This window comes from Sus scrofa, chromosome 10 (assembly GCF_000003025.6).
Source record: "Sus scrofa isolate TJ Tabasco breed Duroc chromosome 10, Sscrofa11.1, whole genome shotgun sequence".
Classification (NCBI taxonomy): Eukaryota; Metazoa; Chordata; class Mammalia; order Artiodactyla; family Suidae; genus Sus; species Sus scrofa.
The window spans coordinates 18049987-18062115 of record NC_010452.4 but is presented as its reverse complement, the minus strand read 5'-3'; the positions used below and the strand labels follow the sequence as shown (position 1 = coordinate 18062115).

The 12129-nt window shown below is 48.5% G+C and overlaps 1 protein-coding gene across 3 annotated transcripts in view; it reads right to left on the bottom strand.

Moving 5' to 3' along the window:
* Positions 1-12129, bottom strand: part of KIF26B (kinesin family member 26B) — a 511688-nt gene that overhangs the window by 157937 nt on the left and 341622 nt on the right. Inside the window, exon 1 of one of the 3 annotated variants that reach the window (XM_021064468.1) lies at positions 6739-7185. The exons of the other annotated variants lie outside the window; for them this stretch is intronic. Coding sequence (XP_020920127.1) covers positions 6739-6758 — 20 coding nt within the window. The 5' untranslated portion in view covers positions 6759-7185. Of the gene's footprint in view, positions 1-6738; positions 7186-12129 lie in introns of those variants that run through there. 3 annotated transcript variants of the gene reach the window in all.

Below are 12129 nucleotides of genomic sequence, written 5' to 3'. Positions count from 1 at the left end.
CGCAGAATAAAAACATGCTGAAGTCAAACACTCAATCTCACCTGCTTTCCCTTTATCGGAGGCTCAAAACTTCTTAACTAAAACAAATGTGACTAAGTCGGAGTTAATAGAGCAAATTCTCCATTTCAGGACATAGGCATCCATTTCCCTCGAAAGTAATTTTCCATCTTCTGCACTTTCATCACGCTCGCTCTCACTGTATTTTAAAAATAACTTCCCGTTTATATTCTTTGCACTCATGTCTTCCCTCCTCACAAAGCTGTAAGCTCCTGGAGGGCCCAGCCTGATATCTTACCCAAATATTTATCCTCTGTGTTGCAAGGATGTTATGAACATTTGTGAATGAATTCATGGGACTTCCCATTGTGGCTCAGTGGAAACGAACCGGCTAGCATCCATGAGGACACAGGTTCGATCCCTGGCCTCGCTCAGTGGGTTAAGGATCCAGCAATGCCGTGAGCTGTGATGTAGGTCACAGATGCAGCTGGGCTCTGGCATTGCTGTGGCTGTGGGGCAGGCTGGCAGCTGTGGCTCTGCTTCAACCCCTAGCCTGGAAACTTCCATATGCTGCAGGGATGGCCCTTAAAAACTAAAAAATAAATCAAAAATTAAAAAAATTAGATATACATATAGGAAACGATAATATCACAGAGATGGAAATTTGGACAGATCTAGTCACTGCTGCCAAAAGCAAAATGCTGGCCATGCTTTTTTTCATATTCCCATTTATATATGTACATGCAACTCTTTTCCTATCCCAAGTGCCACATTGCAAAATTTTTACCCACACGTAGTAACCCAAATACCCAGAGAGAAAGTTGAGGGCGGGGGCGGTGATAAGACAGCAGATCTTTAAGAGCCGTCAGTGCAGGTCTGCCTCCACACGCTCCACGCGCCAGCTTTTAGTCCTTAGCATCCAGGGACAGTGTGGCAACTGGAACTCTGAGTTCAGCTGATGAGAATGTGCACATGACAGTTTGGGCTGTCAGAGAGCTTATTACCTAAGTGAGGAGCTTACATATTTATGAGCTGCCATCTCAGATTTGTGGCGTTGCAGGGTTCCTCCATTTCCCTTTAGATGGGCCAGGCGGGCCTTGCAGCCTCATCACTTCACCCCCATGTCCACCCCCACACCAGATTCGGCAGGGAGCTCATTTGCAGAGACATCGAGGGTCCGGGGAAAGTAAGAAATGAGCCTATGCGGCTCTGGAGAGGTGAAGAATAGACCCACAGGGAACTCGGTCTCACAGCAAAGGCAGCAGCAGTGGGGCTGTTCCCTACGCATCTGTAGAGGTCCGTGTGTGTGTGTGTGTGTGTGTGTGTGTGTGTGTGTGTGTCCCTGCGTGTGTAAAGGCATGCTCACAGAATAGCCCCATGTCACCTCTTGGCTATCTTATGGCTCTGCATCAGGACTGGCCATTGAGAATGACTGTTCCTATGAAATGCGCTTTCTTTGCTTCCTGAAAAATACATTTTCTGAAGGAAAAACAAACCGGATGCCACAGAATGGCTGTTTCGTCATAGACCAGAGTTCAAGCACGACCCCCAGCAAGAGGGCTGGTGAAACGCAGCCGGGACCCACCTAAGAGGCTGGAATCCAAACTCGGGCTTGTCAGACCCCAAAGCACCTGCTGTTCCCTTGCCTGCGTGCCTCCACGATGAGGCCGAGGAAGGAGGTGGGGTGGACTTTCGGGGCCTGAGACCCCTTTCCTTCCTCCTCCTCTGTCGCTTTGAGAACCCCCTTCCCTCCCCTGTCCTCCCGGGGGGAAAAGGGGGACCAGTCATCACTCACTCACATGCTGGAGAAAGAAGGCCCCTCCCAGGGCTCAGGCTTTCAGAGTCTTATTTCTCATTTGCTGCTCCCAGTTTCTTTCTTTCTTTTCTCTCTCTCTCTCTCTCTTTTTTTTTTTTTTTTTTTTTTTTTTGCTTTTTTGGGCCACACTTGTGGCCTGTGGAAGTTCCCAGGCTAGGGTCTGAATTGGAGCCACGTCTGTGACCTACATCACAGCTCACAGCAATGCAGAATGCTGAACCCACTGAGCGAGGCCAGGAATCGAACCCGAGTCCTCATGGATGCGAGTTGGGTTCATTCCTGCGAAGCCACAGTGGGAACTCCTCGTTGCTCCCGTTTCAAACATCAGAGCCTCTGGCCCACGAAAGCTTGTCCCACTTCCACGACAAAGAGGGGATCCCCACTCCAAAGACAGCACACAAAACAGAACACCGTTGTCTTTCACTGCAACTGGTGAATCCTGGCATCTGAGAAACCAACTGAAAATACTGGTACGAAGGTACACTGCGCTTCCTACAGTCTTAAACCTGAAGCACGAAGTACTTAAAACCAAAGGCCCTTCTCCTCATCCGCGCCTTCCACGTGCATCCTTTCACTTTCCTCTTCACTCACCGCCTACGATGCGGGTGGTCGAGACCCCACACTCAATCTTCTTTCATTCATGCATCCATTTCCCAGGTGTTCACTGAGCGGGGTCCTGGTCCTGACACCAAACGTCCACCTTTGGACAGAGGTGTCCTCCCCCGGTGATGACAGGACAGCAAGGGAGGCCGGGGACGTGAAGCCTTGGGGATGGGGGTGCCAGAGAACAGTAGAGGTGGTGGGGGGCCCTGACTCCGCTCAGGGGATCAGGGTCGCCCTCGTGGAAGGAGACAAGAAAGGGATTAGCCAAGAGCAAGCAGAAGAAGTGCCAGGCATGGACGGAGGCGTGGCGAGCCACCGAGTCACCTGTTTAGGGACAGGGGCTGGAGCACGGGGAAGGGGTGAGGACTTTCTCAAGGCCACACGGCGATTACCGCCAGCGCTGGGACTAAACATCCACGGCTTGACTCCTCCTCCAGGTCCCTACTGAGTCATTCCCTCCGTCTGCCCCAGGATCTCTGTTGCCCAGGATGTGGGTCCTTCATGGAAAGTGTCTGACCCACAGGCGCGCTGCTAAAGGAGAGCACAGGACAGCGTCTTCCCAAGGACAGGACCAGGCGCCATCCTAAGCGCCATGTACCATCACTGAATTTTTGCGAAACCTGATGAGATGGACTGCGCATGCGCGTTAGTGGTGCAAAGCTGAGAGGGGCTGCGTGATGTATCGGCCAAGCGTTGAACTGTGCAAGGTAACCGTGGGCTCTGCCATTTTTTTTTTTTTTTTTTTTTGGTCTCTGTTAGAGCCGCACCCATGGCATATGGAAGTTCCCAGATTAGGGGTTAAATCAGAGCCACAGCCACAGCCACGCCAGATCCCAGCTGTGTCCGCAACCTCCACTGCAGCTCGAGGCTGGATCCTTAACCCACTGAGAGAGGCCAGGGATCAAACTCGCATCCTCATGGATACAAGTCAGGGTCTTAACCCACTGAGCCACAACGGGAACTCTGCATTTAGATGCAATTGAACAGCAGTCTCCCATGGACTCCTAGAGGAAGGAAGCAAGAGAAAGCTTCCGGACAGAAGGCAGGTCCTTCCTCTTCCCAAGAAAGGGTGCAGAGCCATTTTTTCACCCAGAAGCTTTCTTCTCCAAATTTACCGAGGACACCTTTCTCCCCGGCGGTCTCGCCAAGGAAAAAGCGGGGTAGAAGAAGTTAAGAAGGGGTCCGCTGTGTCAACAGGCCACAGCTCTGCAGCACAACACACTGGGGACATGGGCTCTCCCTGTGGTACAGGCGAGTGGGGAGGAGCTTGGGGCGAGAAGGAGAGTGACAGGTATAAAGCAAAGGTCTACCCTGCAGACAGAGGGCACACACGAGACACGGGGGGACTGGTCTGATAAGGAAAGTGGGGAGGACCCCGCTGGAAGCTCTTTTCCTTGGCGACAGATCTGAAGACCCGACTTGGTTTTAGAACCTGCCTTAAGCTCCTGCCTTGTCGGTCAGAAGCAGCGGGCAGGGAAAAGGCGATCTGAGCGCCCGCTGTCAGAGAAAGAGGCCGCTGAGCCGAGTGGAGGGACGGGCACCTCGAGCAAAGCTTTTCAGCAGGACCTCTGGCCAAGGTGAAGGCTCCATTCCATCTGTAAGGTTATCGATCAGTTCAAGACTATCTTAACCATCTGGCTGAGACCTTCAGGCCACTTAACAGAACTTGGCTTGAAACTCCCCAGAGACAGCCGACCTCCCTTCCCTTTTTCTCTCTTCTTCTCACCTTGACGCCAGCATCTTTTTTAATTGCTCAGCAGTTTTACTGATGCCAATCAGCTGCCTCTCGCAAAGACTGCTTGCAGGTGCCAGTGCTGCCAGCCCGCTTGCTCACTCACCACAGAAAAGCACTCTCCACCCTCCACGAAAACCCTGCCCCGGGCAGGGGATCGCTGTGTCTGCATAGGACACACGTGAGATTTCTGGGGGCTTTGGCACTGTTCCCAAGGGGGGACACTTCCCGGGCGTGGAGAGCCTGGACTGGGCAGAGAGGAGGAAGGTGGGGTGAGGGGCACAGGGAAGGGAGCTGCTGGCTCTGCGCAAGCAGAAACTCAAAGATTGTGTCTTACTGGTTTTCCTTCCTTCCTCTTTCCTTTCCTTTCTTGCTTTTTAGAGCCATACCTGCAGCATATGGAGGTTCCCAAGCTAGGGGTTGAATCGGAGCTGCAGCTACTGGCCTATGCCACAGTCACAGCAACGTGGATCCAAGCTGCATCTGTGATCTACACCACAGCTCACGGCAATGCCGGATCCTTAACCCACTGGGCGAGGCCAGGGATCGAACCCACATCTTCATGAGTACTAGTCAGGTTCATAACGGCTGAGCCACAGTGGAAACTCGAGCCTTTCTCTTCTGTTTCTGGAGAAATCTACCTCCTTTGCTCAAAGTCTAAAAGCAGCAGGAAAGAATTACCTCCAGGAACCCAGGAACGCTACGATCAGTATCTGCTTTAACAGGAGACCAAAACTAAGAATGGGAACTGGAATGTGGGTAAGAGAATTATTCCATTTCTGGTCGGACTTTGTTTTGAAGTGATTTTTTTCTCTTCCCTGCCTGTTTTGCTTTAGGTTTTTCACTCCCCCCCCCCGTCCCCCCCAAACCTCTTCCAGATGCGTGAGTCTGACAGAATCCATATACACAAGAAACCAAAACAAAACAGCACAAGATTGAAAGCATTTCCCGTGAATCAACCAGTTCATGGGCAGAGGCACTCACGTGACCCTGCCAACATGTGTTTTCTGTCTAGGATTTCCCTTGATAACAAAGGACATATTTGCAAAGGCGTGGCCCTGGGTATATTTGGCCAGCGGGAATCGGAGAAGGGTTTGGGGATTGAGTTTGGTTTTGAGGCTGGTCCCCTCAGGTGCTCGGGGGTACAGCCTTTTGAGGTTGTTAAATGCCAATCAATAAAGTTAGGAACACTTTGGGTCAGGTTTGCAAGATATGATCTCATTCAATGGCTCACAGAACTGATTTAATATTCAGGAATCAACTGAGCTCATTCAATTCCCAATTTGGCAGCCCTGCGTGCTGTATTACAGTACTCTCTCTGTCCGGAGCTGGGCAGGGCGTGCTAAAGGGATCCTTTAGAAGGGTCTTTCATGAGGGTCCAAGACTCAGAGAGCAGGTTGGGGGCTGGGAGACAGGCTGGGGGATGGGCAAGTAGGAGGGGAAACAGCCCCGCCTGGGGTATGCATGTGATGAGAGCAAGGCAAAAAAAAAAAAAAAAAAAAAAAATCCCTCAGAAAAGCTCCTCACGGTGTCCTCGCTAGAAATCCTGCTTCCAAACCGAAGCAAGTTTGAAGAAACCAGACGTAGCTGTGATTACACGACTGCAGAGACTCTAAAAGAAAAAGTTGCACGGGTGCGTTAAAAAACATCTGCCATCTGTTTGGATGTTCTTACCTAAGTGAGTTATGATCGTAAACGTTTCCTTTAAAGGATTTTTCTTTTTTTTTTGAATCAAGAAAGTTGAAGTTACTCTCTCGATACAAAATTAGCCTCGTTTCACATTTCGAAGAAAAAGCGCATCATATTCTGTGATTTCAATGCCTACTCTTTTAGAGAACTCTTCCTTTCCCCTGTGAAATGAACTGATTTTGGTCTTCAGGTGACCTGTCTCCCCACCCCAGCCCCTGTGCAAGTAGTGGAAATTAAGTGTTTAAATCAAGCCCTAGCACAGAAAAATGGAACCACGCCTGAGTGGCATCACCTGGCGTGACTAGCTTGCACATCACCAGGGCTGTACAACCCTTGGGTGACCCGACATTCTGTTCTAGGATGGGGGGGGGGTGTTCTGTCTCCAGAGAGGCTGAAATGGAAGGTAAATATAGTCAACATTGAACATTGGGGAGGGGGAGGAATCCATCTCTTCATCAGAAAGAACCTGTTCTGAAAGCCATGGGCTAACTTCATTTTTATGATCTGGTGACGAGAGCTCATTTCAGTTCTGTCTCTGATTCTAAAAAGGAGCCCACGTCAAATTTTTTAGCACGTCTAAGTCTGATTATAGCAATGAGTGTCAGTTCAAAACCCGGGTTCACGTATCTCCCATTTTAGCCGCATCTCTCCGGGGAGGTTTGTAGATTCTCTGTCTGTAGTTTGTGTGTTTCATCTGACACAGCTAATGCATTCTGCAAGTCAGCTGCGCAAGGAGAAAGCTCACGTAATCTGGACCCTCCTAACTTCTCCATACTTTACACATTCTATTTTCACTTTTCTCGAAAGGAAATTCACTGAAAAAAAGTTAAATAAATAAATTTAAAAAAGAGCCACTAAGACAGACCATCTAACTACAGGAACATACATAACTGTTACTTACGCCGCCTTCCAATCCATCATCACTGATAAATCATGGCTAAATAATCAAGCGCAGAATCCATTTCTTCAAATCAGTTAATAAAGAGCTTCTCTCAAATGTCTCTTGCAGGTCTGGGGCCATCTCAGGAGGAAGTGAGAGAGTGCGAAGGTGAAAGAGAAAAGGCTGGAAAATTCTCAAATCCATGGGGGTCTGGGAATTCTCAGAGCAGACCCTGGTGAAACATTCCTGTGATTCCAGCCTTTGGCTCAACCAGGATCCCGGCCTCCCTGCGCATCCAGCCACCTTCCTGCTCCAGCTCAACCCCTGCTCCAACATTGCATTTCCCTCCAAGAACCCTGCATTGATGGAAGAGGAACTCCCGGGATCCTGCCAATCGGTGCAGGCTAGCACGCTCCTCAGGGGAAGCTGCACCAGTTTCTCTCTTGTCTGCTATCTCAGAGAGAGAGAGAGAGAGAGAGAGAGAGAGAGGGAGGGAGGGAGGGAGGGAGGGAAGAGCAGAGGCAGGGAGGGAGGGAGAGAGAGAAAAAAGAGAGCAGCTCTACGAAAAGAGAGCAGCAGAGACAGAAACACTTGCTAGAGCTCCTGTTAACCCAGAGTAGCTTAGGAATTTTCTGAGCACAGCAGCTGCAAAACAGACGATCAAAATCAAGTGTTTCGAATCTTTAATTATACATCCATATACACATTTGGTGCAGACAAAGCCGAAAGAACCAAGATTCTGGGTCTGTGTGACTCTGCAAATAAACACTTGTAGACAAACAGATGCAGGCATACGTCCCCACGAGAATTGGATCTACGTGCATACATGGCAGTGACAATGTCGAGTTGCACAGGTTATGTGTCTTAAAGCTACTCAAATGCTCTGGGTGGTGGAAATGCACATCAGACAACAGCATCCCTGGCCTCTGATGCCACCCCGGATCATACCTTCCCCAGCTTTTAAGGGTGGGTCCTTGGTTCTTTTTTCCTGCCCGCCCCCCCGCAAAGGAAGACGGAGCAAGGCGAGGCAGGGGTTTTCGGTGTGACTGTCAACTTTGTCTGCCACGCTCCTTTGTTTGGGATGCTCCGAAGACAGAGCCTGGCACAGACGATGCCCGGGGGAGGGAGTGGTGTGGAGCAGGGATGAGAGACACTAAGTGGGCTCTGCAGATGGCACCGGGATGGCTGGAGGTAGGTGAGGATGAAGAAGCAACAGCAAGAGAGGAGCTGAAGCAGGCGCCTGAAGGTGGACAGCACGAGACCAGCTCCAACCACTTCCTGAAAGTTCTCTACAACCCTCCCCTCTCCGTGCAAGGAATTCCTTCACCACATTTCTCCAAGTGGCATTAGAAAGATCTGGTGCTCAATGCAGGTCCTGGGACCCTACCCTGAAGATTCCGATTGAGACGGCAGGGACCAGAATCTGCATATCCACAAGCCCCACCGCAGAGTCTGAGGCAGGCTGGGCTTTCTCAAGACCAGGGCTTCATCAGCACTGAGTGAGTCGATGAGTGAAGAAGAAATGGAACGAAATAAGAAGAGATCCGAATGGATGGAGACAAAACAGAACTGCAAAGGAGCAGCCGGAGTGGCCAGGGGGGAACCAGGAGAGAGTGGTGTCACAGAAACAAAAAGAGTTACAGAAGGAATGACCTGCCGCTTTTCAGACATGCCCTGAGACCACTCGCGCCGTTGCCCAGAATTCCCTTCATCCCTGAAAACCATCATTTCCGCTTCCACCCAGTCCAAAGTCTCATCCTCTTAGAAGCCTCTCTGTCTCTCCCAGGTATAGGTAGTGGTCCCAATCACATTCTGTTGGTCTTTCTTATTTATTATTATTATTTTCTCTGCCTTTTCTAGGGCCATTCCCATGGCATATGGAGGTTCCCAGGCTAGGGGTCGAATCAGAGCTGTAGCCACTGGCCTACGCCAGAGCCACAGCAACGCAGGACCCGAGCCGTGTCTGTGACCCACACCACAGCTCACGGCAATGCCGGATCCTTAACCCACGGAGCAAGGCTGGGGATCGAACCCACAACCTCATGGTTCCTAGTCAGATTCATTAACCACTGAGCCATGACGGGAACTCCTGTTTGTCTTTCTCATTGCAAGTACTTTATGCATTGCAAATACTTAGCGACCTGTTCTTTCTTCCCTAGTGAGTTGTTTTATGCAAACCAATGATCTCTCAATCCTTGTTTTACTTGTATCCAATTGGATGCAATAACAACCTCCCCAAGTTTTGGGTACAAAGTAGGCACCAATAAATGTGCATTACTACAAAGTAGGCTAAATACAACGTAAGAATATTTCTTAACTGGGCGTGGTTGTTACATAGATGTTTGCTCTACTGAGCATTTATTTACATGTCCTGTATTATTTTGTATGCATGATACACTTAACAATGAAGAAAAAAGTTTAAGTCATAACATCTGGAGTTGATCTAAAAAATTAGGACTTAGTGAAGAATGAAGAGAAAAAAATGCAAGTGCGAACCTAAAAAGGAGGTTAATAGGGCAAACTGTACAGAAAGCATGAGAGTGAGGTGAACCCAGGGGATGTGCGATACTCTGGAGGTGGTTTTGATAAACTGATGTTTATGGGGTTCAGAAAGGTGTTGCATGTGCAATCAATGTTGGCAAAGAGATATCCTTACAGAGATGGGCCACATGAAGAGGGAGCAGAGCTTGTACTAACTCTCTTGAGAGAACAACTTGAATTGGCAAAGAGCAAGATCTTCCATTTACTTGGTTAATATATTTGGAGGAATTATAAATTAAAAGTTAGGAATTACACTCAAAGTTGAATGGATGGATGGATGGATGGATGGCATGCTAAGGAAAAGGGCCTGAAACAACTCTGGGGTACATCACAATCTAAGGGGCATTTCAATGCTTTTAAAATAGTTTTTAAAGTGTTTCATTTGGAATCAAGACCCCATGTACAACGGAGGATTCGTAGCTCAAAAAAGTGAAATTGCTTGTTCTCGGTCCATAGCTAACAACTTCCAGAACAAGATCCAGAATTCAGTTTAAGCCCCAACAGGTGGAAATGGTCATTAGACTTGGTGAAACAGAGATAGAAAGAAAAAACACCTTAAGGGTCCCTCTTGAAACACAAAGGAGAAGCTATGTTAAGGACTGGTCTGTTTGCCAAAACATTTGTTCAGCAAGCATCACACTCAGCCTGATGGAGTTAGGACTCTCTAACCAGAAGTTTGAGGTGGCCTGGCAGATGGCTGGAAAAGCCGCCACCACTGCCTGCCTCTCCACTCTCTCTTGTGTTCATCAGTGGTCATGGGTACTGGACATGGAGATGTGCTTTCTAGATCTTTCTTCAGGGGAGGGTTTGGTGCCCCAGTTGTGGGCAGTCCGCCTCCAGCTGTCAGCTCTTTTAGGATTTGCCTTAGCTGCAGAAAGCCACTTCGCCAGAGAGCCTGGCCTTCGCAGGATGGCCCACATTCAATGACTGATGGAGGGTCAAGCTCCCCGCCCCCCGTTAAGTCCAGTCTGGTCACTATGACGACGCCAGTGATGCTCAGAGCATCCCTGTGGGGTTGACGGAGGCACTGTTGGGCCTGCTTGACAGTTTGACATTTTCTCTCTACAATCCTGCTATATGCGGGTTTCATCTCTAACAAACATCCTACATGGCCAAGTCCATCTCTGCGTTGGCTTCTAGAGACCCCAACCTGCAGGGCTGTGGGGTGAAGCGGTGGTACCCTTGTGCTCTGCTTGAGTTTTACTACCAGCAGTCTACACACACACACACACACACACAAAACACCACCTCTAGGGACGTCGAAGCACCAAGGCAGTGACAACTGATTCCTCCTCCCTCCCCCAAATTATCTCCAGGTCTCAGTTTCCTCATCTAGAGGAAATCAGAGGCTGTAGAGCCCTGGGGCCTCCTGGGTGGTTCCAGCAAGTCAGGGCCCCCCACAACCAGCGTAGCTCTGCTCTGTTTTATTTTGTCTTTGTAGGGCCACACCTAAAAAGACAAAGGAGGTTCCCAGGCTAAGAGTCGAATAGGAGCTTCAACGGCCAGCCTACACCACAGTCGCAGCTCACAGCAAAGATGGATCTTTCACCCACTGAGCGAGGCCCAGGATGGAAACTGCATCCTCATCGACACTAGTCAGGTTCATTACTGCTGAGCTACAAGGGGAACGCCTCTGCTCTGTTTTATATGTTAAAGATTTCACTGAAAATTGCCACTTCAGGGAGTTCCCCTTGTGGCTCAGCAGGTTAAGGACCTGACATAGTCTCCGTGAGGATGTGGGTTTGATCCCTAGCCTTGCTCAGGGGGTTCAGGATCCGGTGTTGCTGTAGACTGTGATGTAGGGATCCTGTGTCACTGTGGCTGTGGCAAAGGCCTCGGCAGCAGCTCTGATTCCACCCCTAGCCTGGGAACTTTCATACGCCAGGGTGCGGCTATTAAATAAATAAATAAATAAATAAATAAATAAATAAATAAAACTGGCGCTTTACAGGGCAACATTTTTGTGAAAAACACTGGCTCGCATGCCCCATAGACACCTCCCATCTGTAGCATTCTAGGATGCTCCAGCTGTCCTCTGAAGACATCAGAAAAGGCGAATAACAATATGATACCTAAGGCCATCCTCTGATTTGAAAAAACAAATCAACGCACACATAAAGACAAGATTAAGAGACAGACGCCTCTAAGGCTAAATTCTAGTTTATTGGACAGATAAGGAATATAAATGATGATGGAAATCAGAGTTTCCTGGAGGATTTAGACAATTTATTAGTTTGGGGGGCTATCAGAAGGATTTAAGATGAGGAAGTGAAGGAAAGAGTTTTCAGTGAAGTGAACCAGATTCCCTGGTCTCCTTCTGAGCCCGAAACTTGGTATGTCGTATATATGACTAAGCTTATCTTGGGGGACACAAGAAATTAGACCCCACTGTTTCTGCAGGAGGGCCGAGAGAGTGGTTTCCATATTTCCTCTTATAAGAAAATACTGTTCCAGTGAAAATGATGGAAGAGAAAAGAAGTCCAAGCTGCTAAAACTCGTGACACTTTTTATATAAGAATGTGTATAGTCACATGCAAAAGAAGGTTTAATGGTTATCCTATTGTTATAAGTAATGAAAAAAAAAACTCTAAAAAAGAGAAATTCCAAAATTACCTGTGTATTTCCCTGTGGGAAATAACAAACATATGAAAATCCTTAATCATTCAAAGACTCAGATTAAAACGAAGCACGGACAGACGTTCTGCTAATGGAACAAAGAGATGGTTAAAAAGTAATTTGTGTTCCTTGATGCACTGTGCCACCAAATCCACATATTTTATGAATGTTTATATTTGGTAATTATTTTGAAGATCCGTGTGATTTGGAAAAGAAAGATTGACGTTGGAATAAGAGGACATGATAATATGTACT